This window comes from Arachis stenosperma, chromosome 6 (genome assembly GCF_014773155.1).
Source record: "Arachis stenosperma cultivar V10309 chromosome 6, arast.V10309.gnm1.PFL2, whole genome shotgun sequence".
In the NCBI taxonomy this organism is placed as follows: Eukaryota; Viridiplantae; Streptophyta; class Magnoliopsida; order Fabales; family Fabaceae; genus Arachis; species Arachis stenosperma.
Window position 1 is genome coordinate 43,105,037 of NC_080382.1, and position 17,852 is coordinate 43,122,888.

The 17,852-nt window shown below is 39.9% G+C and overlaps 2 protein-coding genes across 2 annotated transcripts; both read right to left on the minus strand.

The window, feature by feature from the left end:
- Positions 1–7,600: 7,600 nt before the first annotated feature.
- On the minus strand, positions 7,601–8,119 carry LOC130933989 (uncharacterized). Its single transcript, XM_057863580.1, has one exon. It carries the CDS (start codon positions 8,117–8,119, stop codon positions 7,601–7,603), a length of 519 nt encoding a protein of 172 aa, XP_057719563.1.
- A 1,798-nt stretch (positions 8,120–9,917) lies between these two features.
- Positions 9,918–11,168, minus strand: LOC130933990 (uncharacterized). The gene has a single exon (XM_057863581.1). It carries the CDS (start codon positions 11,166–11,168, stop codon positions 9,918–9,920), a length of 1,251 nt encoding a protein of 416 aa, XP_057719564.1.
- Positions 11,169–17,852: the final 6,684 nt, after the last annotated feature.

The window sequence follows — 17,852 nt, forward strand, 5'->3', positions numbered from 1 at the left end:
GCTCGAGTATTACGACGACTCTTATAATATTTAATACTAAAATATGAGCCTGTTTGAAACTTTAAACCATATAACTACCCCAAAAAGCTTTTTGTTAGGTAACATACATCCATACATTCGATACAACTTACAAAACTCACAAATAATACATATGTATATATATTAATAATTTTACAAGCATTAACTAATACAGTTCATATCCGTCTTACAGAATATATAAAGATGAAGGCGAGGAAACAATAAAAAATAACTAAAGCAATACAAAACATCACGACAACAATAACTAGTTAAAATCTTCGTGGCTTCTACGTCCATATCCTGAAAAGGGAAATTTGTAGGAGGGGTGAGAACATCATCCTCGAAAGGGTTCTCAGTGGAGGATTTTTGAGAATTACTATGATAGGAGACGTGAAGGTAAAACAATTATAATGATTAATAACCGTCTTATGCATCTTTCCAAAACTAAAGGTTTAATATCAGAAATCCAAAATCCTCTCTGAAAGAGAAAGCTGTTAATTCCTCAATAAAATAAACCAAAATCCTCTTTGAAAGTTTTTCTTACACAGTATAAGTGACCAAGCTGTTCCAAGCATAGGTTCATTAAGTCTATGCTAAACCAGTTTAGTTTTTCATACTTATCTAAACCAAAAACACAAAACCAAACACAACCTCTGGCCCATCTCATAATCAACCGTGGCCCTAGGCCCAAACAATCCAAACAGCAGCCAATCCACCAAAAACACAAGTAAAAGGTTCAAGCACAATCAAGCAGTTACTTCAAGTAGAGCAATTAGCAATTGAACACAATTAATCACATAGGCAAACCAAGTACAATATGCACACCCAAACAATGTCACAGATGCAAATGATGAATGCTTGTCCTAGTGGCTGATGAGTCTCATCTGTCGGTTATAAAGCCAACCTGACAAGTCCTGGTACCTAACCATTGGACTGTCCCTCTGTCGTGCATCCCCAACTCGAGTTATTCACAATCATAATCATAATCACACAACACCCACATTGTTGTGTATCCACGGGGGCGAGCTCATCCAGAACTTTCACAGTGTTCGGCCACACTTGCGACACAGGGTCAACAGAGTATCGACTCTCAACCTGGAGCACCTGGTGGCTAGCCACTGCTTCTACCCAGGGAAACTCGTATCTCAGATAATTGGAAGTGCAACAATCACTTTATCAACTCAATAATCATCCATATTCATACTCAGCCATTTGGCTCATAACATATTCCACAATCAGCCATAATTCATTATTATATACGGCCATTCCGGCTCATAACATATTCCACAATCAGCCATAATTCATTATCATATACAGCCATTCCGGCTCATAACATAATAGCACTTCCATCAGCCAACATCATCAAACTCAAAAAATCATCATTCAAGCCATAAATCATTTTTCTCAATTCACTTTACTTTGAAATTAAAAATAAATTCTTTCCAGCCTTGGCTTTAAAATGCCCATTCCTCAAATCATTTCAGGCGTATAAGCCACTTTTACTCAAAATAGGTTCCCTTTTCAAAACAAAGCCACCATCGGCATCCTCTTTCCAAAACATCCAAAACCATGGCAAATTAAATATCTCTTCTGAAATATTTAAAATCATCCATCCAACAACAGAATTTTGTAACAAAAGTTCCTCGGCAGAGTCTCAAGTCTATAGGGGAGCATAACATAATTCATTTCCTCAAATTCATTTAAAATCTGTAAAACCTTAATTTTCTTGATTTGAATAAATAAAAATAAGAGTAGAATTTAAGCCAAACCAAGTCGTGTAGTCAGTTACTCCAACCACATTTTCAAAATTCTTTCTTTTACATAAACTAAAACTAATTTCAATCCCATGCTAAAAATCTGAAACGTTTCCAACGGCTTGGAAATCACTTTAGTTTTTCTAAATCGGAACTTTAAAGGATACTTTAAACGTTTCTAAAACATCGTAAAAATAAGGTTTATCAATCAAGATTCAAGTCCTTCCAAAACCACTGAAATTCCTCCAATTGAACTCCTCAAGTTAATTTCAAACACATAAACCCTTTTTACCTTAAAATAGCTTAAGACACAAGCTCCTTCTAAATGTCTTGCACCCAAAGGTAAAAATACTTTTCTTAAGAAACAAAGGTGAATCATAGTTCTCTTTTCAATAATTCATTTCGAAACACAATTCTTCACCTTTGTAAATAGTTCAAATAAAATAGTATAAGTCTTAGACTCATAACTCTCCAAATAAGATTTCGAGTAGAACCTGGGATTTTTGCAGAAATTTCGGCAGCACCTCCCCTAAAACATGGACTCTGCCACCCTTTTTAGGTCCCATCCAAACCATTCCACAACCCTCTTTAAAGGGTTAAAAAATAAATCAGCTCAAAATCCAACCAAATCCAAAGGTGCATTTCTATTTTCATATTCCAAGAAAACCAACAAACTCAAATCAATTTCCAACGGATTAAACTTCATTTCAAAGCTTTAAAGAAGCAACTTTAAAGAAACACTTCAAAATCGTCCATTTCACAAAACCAAATAATAATTGAATCAACCAAGTGTTCATATTTATCCAAGACAACCAACTATACATAAGACGTATACAATCACTCAAGGATACATTTTTACCACATAATATCCATATATAATAATTCCAATTTAAAAAAAATATGCTTTTTTGAAAAGGCCCCTACCTCAATACGCAAAACCACAGCCCAAACACCTCACAGAGTTCTTTTCGCCTCAACCTAAATCGACGGCAACCAAAACCTCGGCTCCACATTCTCTCTCAAAAGCAGAAACAGCTTCAAATGCCACAAGTAAACTCGGATTCTAACTCCTAGAACCATTAACATCACAAATACTTTATTACACGGAACAGAACACTAACGGAGGGCTTTAGAAACAGAAATACTTACAGAACTAGAGAAACGAAATAGTGGTGAGCTCTGAACCAGTTTGGCAGCGGCCCCGGCAGCCACCTCAAGCGGCAACGACAACCAGACTCCGGCGATGGTGACTAAAATCCACATACAAAGACGATAAAGTTTTCGAAAACTCAAGAGAAACGAAACCCAATACTTAAAACCAAGCAGTGGATCTCAGTGGCAGCAGAGGCATTTCTAGCGGCAGATGCTCGGCCCGAAGATTTAGCGGTGGTCCTGGAAGTCATAGAACCACCCCCGGTGGTCAGAAACAAAGAGACGCAGCTTCCTTCTCCTGCAGCGACACCTCCGGTGGCAACCTCCATGTCTTCTCTATCCCACTCAAGCTCCTCTTTCTGGAAACCCCAACGGCGACAGCGGCGGCACAGCAGCTCGGCCACGGCGTCTTCTTTAGTGATGACAAATCAGCGACAGTTTCTCGTAGCAGCAGCGAGTGCGAAAAATGGCAACGGGCCTTCGGTGGCGGCGAGCTCGCAGCAGAAGTGCCTCAGCGGTCAGCCCTTCAGCACGATGACCACACAAAGGCTTCCCTCTTTCTCCTCGTGCTCGCCTCTTTCTCTCTCCTCCATCGATGGTGACGACGACGGCATCGACTGCAGCGGCGGCGCGACGCGGTGAGGGTGATGGCGACACGGTGAGCTTCCCTCCTCCTCTCCTCTACCGCAGCTCTCTGTCTCTCTCCCTTTCTGCTTCTTTTTCTTTCTTTCATGGTGAAGGAAACCGTGTGTGTGTTGCTGCTGTTGGGTCTTGGGGGAAAGGATAACTAGGTTAGGGATTTCTGAATTTGGGAATTAGGGTTTAAGTAAAATAATGTTTAAGGGTAGTTTTGTAATTTCAAATAATAATAGGGATAATATAGTAATTAGAAATAAATTTTAATCCAACAATAATAATGTATAAAAATACTATTTGTTCATCAAATTTACAAATTATTTTCAATAAAATGTTCAAATCCAAAAATTGGAAATAATATAATTAATTTCTTTAATTTTCAAAATAGCAATATTAATATTTTAAAATATTAATTATTTAGTCCAAATGATGCAGGAGGAAATTGTCTCTCAACTAATTTCCTTCGGCAAGTGTACCGAATTTGTCGTCAAGTAAAAACTCACAATAGAGTGAGGTCGAATCCCACAGGGATTGATTGATCAAGCAACTTTAATTAGAAGAATGTTCTAGTTGAGCTAGTTCAGAATTTGGGTTGAGAGTTGCAGAAAATAAAAGGGCAATAATGTAAATGACATGAAAAGTAAATGCTAGAATTAGGGAGCTGGAAGTAAATAGCTGAAATTAAATTGCAGAATTGTAAATGGGAATGGGGTGTTTGCTCATGAAAATAAACGCAAAAATTTAAAGAGAATGGGTCAAATCAGTATTTGGGAGTTCATTGGGCACAGGAGATGCTGCAATTCTCCGGATCAAGTTCATTTTCATCTCTTCCTTAATCAATGCACTCATTGATCTCCTTGGCAATCTTAATTGATTGAATCACAATTTCTTGCAATTCAATCTCTCAAATCTTGATCAATAGCCAATTCCTTGGTCAATTGCTCATGAGAAGAGATGAAGTGTGGTCATTGATTATACCACATGCATTTCCCAAATCAAGTATTGAGAGGATTATAGTCACATATCCATCCAAACCGAATTTGGTCATGCATGAGAAAGCATTTCTAGCTTGATCTCTTCATTCCTCTTTCAAGGTTCAGAAGAGATCCAAGTTTGAATAGTTTCTTTTCCAAGATAACTACCCAATGGGATGAAGATCGAAAGCTTTCAAGTAAAATCAAGAGAAAAGATAGAAGAAGAATAAAGAAAAGTAGTATTGATCCATCAAATTACAACAAAGCTCCCTAACCCAATGAAAGGGGTTTAATTGTTCATAGCTCTAGAAATTGAAAACAAAGATGGAGAATACATCATGGAACTAGAAGAGCAGAGAAGGTAAAGATACAGAGAGTAGTGCTTCCTACTTTTTAGCTTCCAAAAAACTACTAAACAATTCAAAGCTACTCCTATATATACTACTCTTTTCAGCTTCTAGTTGGTTCTTCAAGTCTTGGGCCTTTGGATCTTGAGTTTGAAGCAGTTCTCTTCTTCATTTGGGCTTGGTTTTACTTGCAGAGAGAAAGTGTGAAGTGGGCAGAGACTTTAGCTCAGGACGTTAGGGGTGTTAACATTTAGTGAAAGTTTGAGTTCGAGAATGTTAGTGACACACAACATTGTCACTAACGTTCCAATGTACCCCTTTGCCTCACGTTAGAGCCCACGTTAACTAGGTTAACGTGGCTTCTATCGTGGCCTTGCCAACCTTCGAGAACGTTAGAGACATTCAACATTGTCACTAACGTTCTAATGTGCCCCAATGTCTCACGTTAGAGTTAACGTTAACTAGGTTAACGTGGCTTCTAACGTGGCTTTGCCAATTTTTGAGAACGTTAGTGACATTCAACATTGTCACTAACGTTCCAATGTGCCCCTATGTCTCACGTTAGAGTCCACGTTAACTAGGTTAACGTGGCTTCTAACGTGACTTTGCCAATTTTTGAGAACGTTAGTGACATTCAACATTGTCACTAACGTTCCAATGTGCCCCTATGTCTCCCGTTAGAGTCCACGTTAACTAGGTTAACGTGGCTTCTAACGTGGCCATTCTTAGCCATCCCCATCGTTAGTGACAATGTTGAGTGTCACTAACGTTGGCTCATCATTCACTTATCAACGTTAGCTTCCACGTTAAATAAGTTAACGTGGAAGTTAACGTGGCTCCTTGGAGTTTTGTGGTGGCTTCCAACGTTAGTGACAATGTTGGGTGTTGCTAACGTTGTCGACCACCCTTGCTTCTTACGTTAACTCCCACGTTAACCAAGTTAACGTGGAAGTTAATGTAGTACATTGCATCTTAGGCCAACATTAGTGACAATGTTGAATGTCACTAACGTTGGCTTCCTTCCCCTCCCCCTTTTAACGTTAGAGGCCACGTTAACTAAGTTAACGTGGACTCTAACGTGGCCATTTATGATCATTGGCCAACGTTAGTGATAATGTTAAGTGTCACTAACGTTGGCTCAAAGTCCCTTCTTCACGTTAGAGTTCACGTTAACTTAGTTAACGTGACTTTTAATGTGGGCAATGATGGCTTCGAAAGCGTTATTGGCAATCACTTTTCTCATTAACTTTGCAAGTTACCTCCCATTCCACGTTAATGGCCACGTTAATTAGATTAACGTGGCCACTAAGTGGTTCTTCCTTGCTTCCTTTGGTCCTGAAATCAAGCAATAGAGTGCATCAAAGTTCTAGTCCAAGTCATGGGTAATGCAACATACAATTTGTCACTAAATTCCTGCAAAATCCTCATGAAATCATGTGAAATGCACAATGTATGCTTGAATCAAGGTGTAAGTGAATATCTACCCAAAACTAGCTTATTTCCTAAGGAAATGCATGAAACTACCCTAAAAACAGTAAAGAAAAGGTCAGTGAAACTGGCCAAGATGCCCTGGCATCACAACACCAAACTTAAAGCTTGCTTGTCCCTAAGCAAGTACTGGAACAAGAGAATGATGAATGGAATGCCAAGAGAAATGAGTCATTCTTGTGGAAGTTATGTCACTGATTTTATGGTGGTTTCATGCATAGCAACTTAGGTTCATTCCATTACTGGCTTTCAGACCTTTATCATGTCCTAAAACATTGGTTTTGCTTACGTCCCATGAGACTTCTATTGATCCTTTTATTGTCATTTCAGGGCTTATTTATGTTCTTCAAGCTAAGTGCTCTGTAAGGGGGCAACTCTTTAAGATAAGCTTTCAGCCAACACTCCCGAACCAGTTGGTTCAAGGTGCTAGGTGTTGAGACACCCCTAAGGACTTACTCCCTCAAGTCTCTCCCCCATACATACACAGCACAGGCATCTGGTTCATTTATTTTCCTTCTTGAGACCTTGGTGTCCAGCACCTCTTTGGGTTACTAAATGCTCTGTAGTGAGGGTTACTCTTGATAATGGACTTTCAGCTGATAATCCCGAGTTAGTTAACCCAAGATACCAAGTGATAAGGCACCTCTAAGAGCTTATTCATCCATGTAAATCCCTCACACAGGAACACCACAGATACATGCCTCAAGATTAAAACCATTGGTGCCTAGCCTTATTGCTTACTCTTTTTCTTTGATTCTTCCACTTTCATTTTTCTTTTCCCTTTCTTCTTATTAGGATCTTGTTATTTACTTGGTCTCATGGGTATATTCAAAACAAAATACTCAGGACAGATAGTTGTCTTCCCACCTTATGGTTGAACTAACTTAGCTAACTTATGATCACACCAAAGATTCAGAAAATTACTCCATATTATGAACTCCACTCTGGTCTTTTGAAACATAAACATTCTCTTTTCATTTGATTTTAAAGACAAGCATACAATAAGTAAAGATATGATGGAGTGACACTTAACTAGAAATCATAGACCTAAGCAATAAAACTAAAAATGCAGAATTGAAAAGGTTCAAACTAACATGGAAGCATGTTCTATTTCATACAAGATCTTCCTTATTTCAAAATGGAAAAAAAGAGACCAAAGAAGGAGCTCCACCACCTTTTACTCATGTGGTTGCTCATGCTCTCCTCCTTGCTTGTCCTCTTGGTGTTTTTCTTAAGTGCTTGTCCTCCCACTTCCTTTGCCTTTCCCAAGCAGTTTCTTCCAGAAGCCAGCATCTTCCATCTTCTTCTTTAGTGTGTCCTTCTGCTGTTTCACCTTCCTTTCTTCTTGTTGAACAAACTCTTTTTGGACCTCATCATATGTGGGAATGGCATAATGTAGATGATGTATATTGTTGGACATATAGTTAAACCTGGCCTGAGTGTTTACATTGAACTCCTCCCTATGTAACTGCCTTCCTTCATTCAGCACATTAAACTCATTGAATGCTTTCATTTGAGCTAGTTGTCGCTGGTTGAGTTCTTGAAGGCGTTTATCTTGACGCTCTTGCCTCTCAGTAACTTGGTGGATGGCTTGAGTCAGTTGGGAGTATTGCTCCTGTTGCTGCTCCATGTGTTGTTTCTGCCACTCTTCTTGTTGTTTCATCCATTTGGACTGAATGTGAAGTATTTGCTCTTGTCTCTCCATATGTCTCATTCCCAAATCTTCAATGGCTCTTAGAAGGTGAGTCATATTTAAGTTGGCTGGGTCATGATGCTCTTCTTGTTGATATTCTTCCTGGTGATATTCTTCTTGATGAGTTCCTTCCTTGGCATTTTGCTTTCCTATATGTGGCCATCTTAGTTGCTGAGCAGGTGTGGTATAGACCAATCGCTCGAGGGTAACTGGCCTCCCTGGGTTCACCTAGTCTGGATTACTGTCCTCAAATACTACCTTGGCCTTGTTGCACAACCTGAGAATGGTGCTAGGGTACCAGAGCCTGGCACCTGAATCAGCCTTCTCAGCTGAATCTTGAATCCCTTCAGCGATGAGTTCATGCACATTGATCTCCCCACCCTGTACTAAGCAATGCACCATAGTAGCTCGATTGATGTTTACCTCTGAATTATTTGCAGCTGGTAGAATGGACCTTCTTACGAGTTTAAACCACCCCTTGGCTTCATGGCTAAGGTCTCCCCTCTTGATGAACTTGGGTCTCCCATCTACGTACCTCTCCCAATCAGCTGCTATAACACAGATGTCCGTCACTATCTCTGTGAGCTCATCATTGTCAGGGCTTTTACTTATCCTTTCCTGATAGCTGGCTTCATCAAAATGAGGTGATTTCAGGTGAAGAGCTCTTATTATGGCATTTGGGATGAAGTCTACCTCCTTTCCTCTCATGTAGCTTTTGAAGGTTGGGGCCTTGGTCTTGTCTTCTCTCACTACATTTGCATAGAATTCTTTGATGAGGTTTCCATTAATCTTCCCCTCTGGACTTGTGAGCAATTTCCACCCTCTCTTTTTGATTTTCTCCTGAATCTGTGGTGACTCATTTGCATTGATTTGGAAGATTAATTCTGGCAATATCTTTCTGGCCTTTATCCGCTCAAATTCACGTTCATGAAAAGCAGTTTTGAATCTCTTCTCATCGAATGGAACACTCTCCATGGGTTCTTTCCTCTTTTGCCTCTTTGAGCTTGATGATGCCATGAATTTGAGTTGCTGTTTTGAGGTGATTTGAGGATACGGATAGGTGAAGAATGGGTTGGCTTAGGATAATTTGTGATGAAGGGGTTTGGTACGCCAAAAGTATGAAGTGTGGAGAGTGGAGATTTGAATGTGAGAAGTGAGGTTGCACTAAGGTTCCCTTATATAGGGAGGTCATGAGAGAACGGAAGGTGTGGATTGCAAGAATGGTTGCTTGATGGACGGTTGGGGTTATGCAGGAGGGAAGGACAAGGATCATCACTTAATGAGATTGAATGGTTCGGTCTTCAAAGGTCTCCTTTCTTCAATGTTGCATGGCAACGTTTTCCCATGCGTTCCTTCTTGAGACAAGTGTGTAGTTCTCTTCATGAAGTGGCCGAACCTCTCCCATTTAATTGTCCAATCAATCCCCATCAATGCTCCTTTTCTTTTCCCTATAAAGACAAAATAAGATCGGTGAGAATAATATCAAACCAAAAAAAACAATTGAAACTTTACGGCTAGAAAAAAAATGAGAAAAGATTAAATTGTTTATTCATGAATTCCAACTAACTAACTAACTATTTGTGGGTCCTTATATGCATATTGGTGACACCATGAGGTGACACCAAACTTAGTTTGGAGCATTGTGATGAAAAGTTTTGTTCAAAGCTCCCAAGTCTAGCATGCATCTTGGTTTGCTTTGAACACCAAACTTGTTCTTCACTATATACTGGACAATCAGGTTTTCACCAAGTGTTTGTCAAGTTTGGGTTGTAATTCATAAATATTGATTTATTCACTATCTTTTAAAAGCACATAAAACATGGGTTGCCTCCCATGAAGTGCTTCTTTAGCGTCACTAGCTTAACGTTTCTCCCTCATTAGGGTGGTTGGTAATGCTTGAATCTTCCCCTCTTGCTGTGGACTTGTATCCATTGGTTGTATCAATGATATCTACATGTTCCAGGGAAAGAACTCTGTTGATTGTGAAGACTTTAGGTAACTGAGATGGTACAGTAGGGAGATTAGGGGGAATATCTGGGAAGTAAGCTGAGATCACTCTATCCCCTGGAGAGAAGTCTTTCGTAGGGATATTTTTGTTCTTCCACTTTCTTGGTACCTTCTTCCTTGTGTCTTTTGATATTGCCTTGCTCATGATGCCTTTTTCCTCTAAGGGGGTTTTGATGTTGTCTTCACATCTCTCTAGAGGTTTAGGTTCCTCCAACTTTTTCTTGAGCTGTGGTAGTTGCTGTTTCCCTTGTTTATCAACCAAAGGGGTTTCCAAATAGGTTGGGTGTGCTTCAGTGCTTGCTTCCTCTTTTAGCATCTCATCATGATTTTTGCTTGGTTTATTGTGCTCTTGGTCTGCTTCTTGTGAGAGTTTGAAGACATTAAAGCTGAGCCGTTCATCATGGATCCTCAATATTAGCTCCCCTTTTTCCACATCGATGAGTGCTCTGGCTGTAGCTAGGAATGGCCTTCCCAATATGATTGGGTGAGTGTGACTCTCTTCTATGTCCAGGATGATAAAGTCTGTTGGGAGAAAGTATTTCCCAACCTTTAGTAACACATTTTCCACCACTCCTATTGCTTGCTTTTGAGTCTTGTCAGCCAGTCTGATGACCACATCTGTGGGCATTATCTCATTGATCTGCAGCCTCTTTACCAAGGATAATGGTAGTAAGTTGATGCCTGCCCCCAAGTCACAGAGTGCTCTATCGAACAATGTTTCTCCTATGGCACAGGGGATGTGAAAACTCCCTGGGTCTTTTCTTTTTATAGGCAACTCAGGTTGGATGAGGGCACTACATTTCTTGTTTAACACTATAGTTTGGCCTCCTTTGATGAATGCAGGCATTTGTTGTATGGCCTTGATGAATGGTATGTTCACATGCAGAGATGCAAACAAGTCTAGGAACCTTGAGTATATTCTCTTCCCCACAGCACCATTGAGCAGTTGGGGAAATGGTGCATAGAGCTTCAGCAACTCTTGTTGTGAGATTTCTGGTTCTTGGTGATCTCTATCCTCCTCCTCTGTTGAGTTATTTTCAGGCTGTTGGGAGAGTTTGCTTTGCTTGTCTCCATCCTCTTGATCACTTGTAGTGACCATTTTGCAATCTTCCCATCTTACTTTCTTTGCTTCACCTCTTGGGTTTTTCTCCGTGTCACTTGGGAAGCCATCAGTAGGTTTGGGAATCTTCTCAGCTAAGCATCCCACTTGGAATTTTAGCTTCTTGATGGTCTCTCCTTGGTTCTTAATGTTGGCTCGCACCTCCTCTTTGAACACTTTGTCTTCTTGAATCTCTTGGCATATTCCTTCAAGTAAGGTTTCAAGCTTAGAAAGTCTGTCATCAATTGATGGTAGATTGGGATTAGAGGTGGAAGGATGAGAGGTGTTGTTTTGGTTTTGATATGGGTGTGGAGAAGTGTTGTTGTGGGGGTGTTGATATGTCCTCTGAGTGAATTATTGATGAGCTGCATTGTTGTTGGAGTTGTAACATCTCTGGCCTTGGCTTTGATCTTGCTGATTCCCCCACCCAAAGTTTGGGTGGTTCCTCCATCCAGAGTTGTATGTCTTGGAGTATGGATCATGATTCTGTCTAGGTTAATTTCCAATGTAGTTGGCTTGCTCAAGGTCCTCTTCTTCAACTCCTTCTTGGGTTGTTGATGAGGTGGTGATTACTGCCACTTGGTTCCTCTCTATCTTCTTGGTGAGGTTAGCTAGCTGTTTGGTAATGAGCTTGTTCTGAGCCAGCAGAGCATCTACATTGTTTAGCTCCATCACTCCCTTAGTGTTCCCTCTTTCGGAAGCATAGAAGTAGTCATTCTCAGCTACAATTTCAATGATATATATGGCTTCTTCAATGGTCTTCTTCTTGTTCAAGGATCCTCCAGAGGAATGATCTACTGCCTTCTTTGATTCATATGACAAGCCTTCATAGAAGATGTGCAACTGCACCCATTCATTAAACATATTTGGTGGGCACCTCCTTGTTAGGTCTTTGAACCATTCCCAAGCTTGATAAAGTGTCTCCCCATCTTGCTGTCTGAACGTCTGCACTTCAGTTCTCAGCCTATTGATCCTTTGAGGGGGGGTAAAACCTTGCCAAAAACTTATTCACTACCTCCTCCCAATTTGTCAGGCTTTCTTTTGGGAAGGATTCAAGCCATTTGAATGCCTTGTCCCTGAGTGAAAAAGGGAACAAGAGCAGCCTATAGACATCCTGGTGGACTCCATTGGACTTCACTGTGTCACAAATCCTCAAGAAGGTGGTCAAGTGTTGATTCGGATCTTCTTGAGCACTTCCTCCAAATGAGCAATTATTTTGTACAAGAGTGATGAGCTGAGGTTTTAGCTCAAAATTGTTGGCATGTATGGTGGGCTTCTGAATGCTGCTCCCACAGTTGCCTGGGTTGGGATTGATGTAAGAGCTTAACACTCTTCTATCCTCCCCAACATGATTTGCTCTACCTCCTCCCCCATGGTTATTAGCCTCTTCTTCATGTTGGTTTTCTATGTTGCCTTCCATGTTTAGTTCAAAGTGTTCCTCCTCCTCTTCAGCTCCGATTGCACGTTTTTCTCTTACTTCCCTCCTTAATCGAAAGAGGGTCCTCTCTGGTTCAGAATCAAAGGAAGTTGAAGCCCCGCTTCTTCTCCCTGTCATACAACCAACAAGTACAAGCAAGGAAAAATATGTGCAGATAGTATTGCTGTCAGAGTTAGTGTTAGTTGTGAGTGATGTAATATATCAAACAGTTAGTGGGTTAGCAAACTGAATTGTAAATAACAAAGAAACGAAAAAGTAGAGGGGGAATGGAAGAAGTTAACTAAGACAGAAAGTAAATTACTCAAACAGAAAGTTAATTCAACAAAACAAAAATGCTCAATCTAGTGATCTTCCAATCTAATCACTGTTGATGCACAATCAATCCCCGGCAACGGCGCCATAAACTTGATGCAGGTGGAAATTGTCTCTCAACTAATTTCCTTCGGCAAGTGTACCAAATTTGTCGTCAAGTAAAAACTCACAATAGAGTGAGGTCGAATCCCACAGGGATTGATTGATCAAGCAACTTTAATTAGAAGAATGTTCTAGTTGAGCTAATTTAGAATTTGGGTTGAGAGTTGCAGAAAATAAAAGGGCAATAATGTAAATGACATGAAAAGTGAATGCTAGAATTAGGGAGCTGGAAGTAAATAACTGAAATTAAATTGCAGAATTGTAAATGGGAATGGGGTGTTTGCTCATGAAAATAAACGCAGAAATTTAAAGAGAATGGGTGAGATCAGAATTTGGGAGTTCATTGGGCACAGGAGATGTTGCAATTATCCGGATCAAGTTCATTTTCATCTCTTCCTCAATCGATGCACTCATTGATCTCCTTGGCAATCTTAATTGATTGAATCACAATTTCTTGCAATTCAATCTCTCAAATCTTGATCAATAGCCAATTTTTTGGTCAATTGCTCATGAGAAGAGATGAAGTGTGGTCACTGATTATACCACATGCATTTCCCAAATCAAGTATTGAGAGGATTATAGTCACATATCCATCCAAACCCAATTTGGTCCAGCATGAGAAAGCATTTCTAGCTTGATCTCTTCATTCCTCTTTCAAGGTTCAGAAGAGATCCAAGTTTGAATAGTTTCTTTTCCAAGATAACTACCCAATGGGATGTAGATCGAAAGCTTTCAAGTAAAATCAAGAGAAAAGATAGAAGAAGAATAAAGAAAACTAGTATTGATCCATCAAATTACAACAGAGCTCCCTAACCCAATGAAAGGGGTTTAATTGTTCATAGCTCTAGAAAATGAAAACAAAGATGGAGAATACATCATGGAACTAGAAGAGCAGAGAAGGTAAAGATACAGAGAGTAGTGCTTCCTACTTTTTAGCTTCCAAAAAACTCCTAAACAATTCAAAGCTACTCCTATATATATTCCTCTTCTCAGCTTCTAGTTGGTTCTTCAAGTCTTGGGCCTTTGGATCTTGAGTTTGAAGCAGTTCTCTTCTTCATTTGGGCTTGGTTTTACATGCAGAGAGAAAGTGTGAAGTGGGCAGAGACTTTAGCTCAGGACGTTAGGGGTGTTAACATTTAGTAAAAGTTTGATTTCAAGAACGTTAGTAACACTCAACATTGTCACTAACGTTCCAATGTACCCCTTTGTCACACGTTAGAGCCCACGTTAACTAGGTTAACGTGGCTTCTAACGTGGCCTTGCCAACCTTCGAGAACGTTAGTGACATTCAACATTGTCACTAACGTTCCAATGTGCCCCAATGTCTCACGATAGAGTCCACGTTAACTAGGTTAACGTGGCTTCTAACGTGGCTTTGCCAATTTTCGAGAACGTTAGTGACATTCAACATTGTCACTAACGTTTCAATGTGCCCCTATGTCTCACGTTAGAGTCCACGTTAACTAGGTTAACGTGGCTTCTAACGTGGCCATTCTTAGCCATCCCCATCGTTAGTGACAATGTTGAGTGTCACTAATGTTGGCTCATCATTCACTTATCAACGTTAGCTTCCACGTTAACTAAGTTAATGTGGAAGTTAATGTGGCTCCTTGGGGTTTTGTGGTTGCTTCCAACGTTAGTGACAATGTTGGGTGTCACTAACGTTGTCGACCACCCTTGCTTCTTACGTTAGCTCCCATGTTAACCAAGTTAACGTGGAAGTTAACGTAGTACATTGCATCTTAGGCCAACGTTAGTGACAATGTTGAATGTCACTAACGTTGGCTTCCTTCCCCCTTTTAACGTTAGAGGCCACGTTAACTAAGTTAACATGGACTCTAACGTGGCCACTTATGATCATTGGCCAACGTTAGTGATAATGTTAAGTGTCACTAACGTTGGCTCAAAGTCCCTTCTTCACGTTAGAGTTCACGTTAACTTAGTTAACGTGACTCTTAACGTGGGCAATGATGGCTTCGAGAGCGTTATTGGCAATCTCTTTTCTCATTAACTTTGCAAGTTACCTCCCATTCCACGTTAATGGCCACGTTAATTAGATTAACGTGGCCGCTAAGTGGTTCTTCCTTGCTTCCTTTGGTCCTGAAATCAAGCAATAGAGTGCATCAATGTTCTAGTCCAAGTCATGGGTAATGCAACATACAATTTGTCACTAAATTCCTGCAAAATCCTCATAAAATCATGTGAAACGCACAATGTATGCTTGAATCAAGTTGTAAGTGAATATCTACCCAAAACTAGCTTATTTACTAAGGAAATGCATGAAACTACCCTAAAAATAGTAAAGAAAAGGTCAGTGAAACTGGCCAAGATGTCCTGACATCACCAAATCATATAAAATTCTTGTTATTTCATAACTACCAACTTTATAATTTAAATATAGAAAATAATTCGGTAATTGTAAAATTGGATAATAATCTTAATTTATTTCAAATTCAATTAATCAAAACTTACTTTACTTATCTTTAATAAAGAAATTTTTAAAATTAAGGCTACAAAAATATTGAATTTGAAATTAGCTCATAATAGCCCTTTTTCAAAAGTTCTGGGTCTTACAGCCTTCACACATGCCAAGCCGGCATTCCCACATCTTATCCACCGCCTTTGTGATGCCTCGAGCATGCGCCTAGAAAATAATATTCTTATCCCTATAGAGAGACTGATCTTTAGGAGGACCATAAAGTATGCCAAAGAGTATGCACGAGCCCCGAGAGAAGTGCCAGTAGTAGAAAGAGAGCCGATTCTCCCTCTTCAGCAAGAGCAGCCCATGATGCCTCAGGGACGCTACTTCCTACTGCAAGAGTATTGTCATCAGCAGACCTCCTCCATTGAGCAGCTAAGAAGTGAGCCAGGATGATCATGGTGCACTCCTTCAGCAGGTTTTGGCTGAGCAGCAAATTTCGCGCCAGGAGCTCACCTAGATGAGACTTGTTATTGGGCCACTGAGAGGATACCCGGGAGCTCAGCCTGATAGAGGAGACGACTGTAAGAATGACTGAGGTGGTTGAGTTTTCTTTTATCTTATTTTCCCTTTTCAGTTCTTATATTGTTTTTTTCTGTTTCCTGTTGCATTATTTTTTGTCTCTGCATGAGCTTTAGTATTTTCAATCTTTTTTAATTTTATTTTAGTTTAATTCAGTTGCTTTTATTTCTATTTTGAAAAGATGTCTCATGTATAGCTTATTGAGCTTAAGTTCAAAAAGAAAAAGAAGAGAAAGTTGGTGTATGCAATAGTAGTTGAGTTTATATTCAAAGTTGTGTTATTTAATTAGATGTGGTGGTGTTTATCTGTGATTTTGAATACATGAAAAAGAACAATGCATATTTGATCTTGGAATCAAGGATTTTAACTCATGATGAACAGGAATTTAGAAAAGTATTATGAATTTTCTAAATTAAACAAGAAGTTGATCCCTGAAACAAAAGAAACAACAAGAAAAAAAGAATAAAAAGCAAGGCCCAAGGCTCTGAGTATCAATGACTAGTGTTCCGAGGGTTACCTGAAACTGTAGGTTGATCTCGGACGAGATCTTCTGTACTGATCGAAGATGATGGGTCTGGCTTGTGCGTGGCGGCCAGAGCTGTCGAGTCCGACTTGTTGGACTGGCAATGCTGCTGATCCTTTGTCACTGAAGGGTGGTGGTACCTGCAAGGGACTCTGATGCTTAAGTTAGCAAGGGTATTGAGCAGGTTTTATGTGGAATCAGAGTATGAGTTATACCTGGGTACTCCAGCGTATTTATAATGTTGTAGAGTGATCTTTTCTAGGGGTAAGATAGTTATCTTATCTTATCTTGAAGGGAACCACCCTTATCTCTATAGGCTTGGGCTACCTTTGGATTCGGGTCATGTTCCTCTGTTTGGGCCCTTTTTGGGCTTTTCTGGTGATTTGGCCGAGCTCTTGAAGAAGAGGTCGGATAGTCCTGACCTGAAGAGGTCGGTCGAGGTGTCGTCAAATAACCCGGGTCAGACAGCTTGACCCAGGGTTTGAATAATGCCCCTGCTCGAGTGCGGTCTTCCTCTTGAGGTCGAGTCCTTAGTTTTAGGATTTCGATCCTTCTCTGGAGAAGTCGAGCTCGAGCATTGTCGATTTTTTTTGTAGAAATTCCTCTGAATAAGGAACGTTTTTCTTTTTCCTTCATCCTTTGAAACGCGCGTCCCTTTGCTTTGGGAATGTGCGAGGGTTTAATAACCCATTGATTCTTTTAATGCTCCGTTTCTTTTACCTCACACTTTTTAAATTTTCACAAAAAATGGTTTTCTCTTCTCTATTTTCTTGCTTGCTGTAACTTCCCCCTTTTCTTTCTATTCTTACGTTTTGGCTTGCCTGGGACTTGCGTTTTTTGTGTCTCTCTCTGTGACACCCTTGAGGGTTGTTGGCGCTTCCATTGCTTTGACGGCAATTCCTAATCTCTTTGTCTTCAACTTCTTCTGTACTCTCCTCCTCTTTCAGGTTGGTTCTTCTTTCTTCTTTATTTGCATTGTTCTATTCTTGGTAAAGTCTTGATTTTTCGTTGGAAAGCTTTGAACCTTTTCGTGTTACCATCCTTGGTTGTCACTATGATGCATGTTTTCTGGTTTTCTTTTGACTTTATGCATCCTCTTAGGTGGATATCCTTGGTATTTTGTCACTGTTAGGGCTTCGCATGTTGTCGTTGCTTTTCTAATCGTACTTTTGATTTTGAGGGTTTATGGGTTACTATTTGCTTCTTTTAAAAAAGATTGCTCCTTTGATGATCAGAATAGTTTAGTTAGTAGTTTTCTTTGTAGAAGATAATGATTTTCTGGTGGCTTGCTTTATAGACTTTTTCCTG

What these genes read in the sequence shown, in the direction of transcription:
- LOC130933989 (XM_057863580.1), bottom strand. Translation starts at nt 8,119, where the DNA reads ATGACTCACCTTCTAAGAGCCATTGAAGATTTGGGAATGAGACATATG.
- LOC130933990 (XM_057863581.1), bottom strand. Translation starts at nt 11,168, where the DNA reads ATGGTCACTACAAGTGATCAAGAGGATGGAGACAAGCAAAGCAAACTC.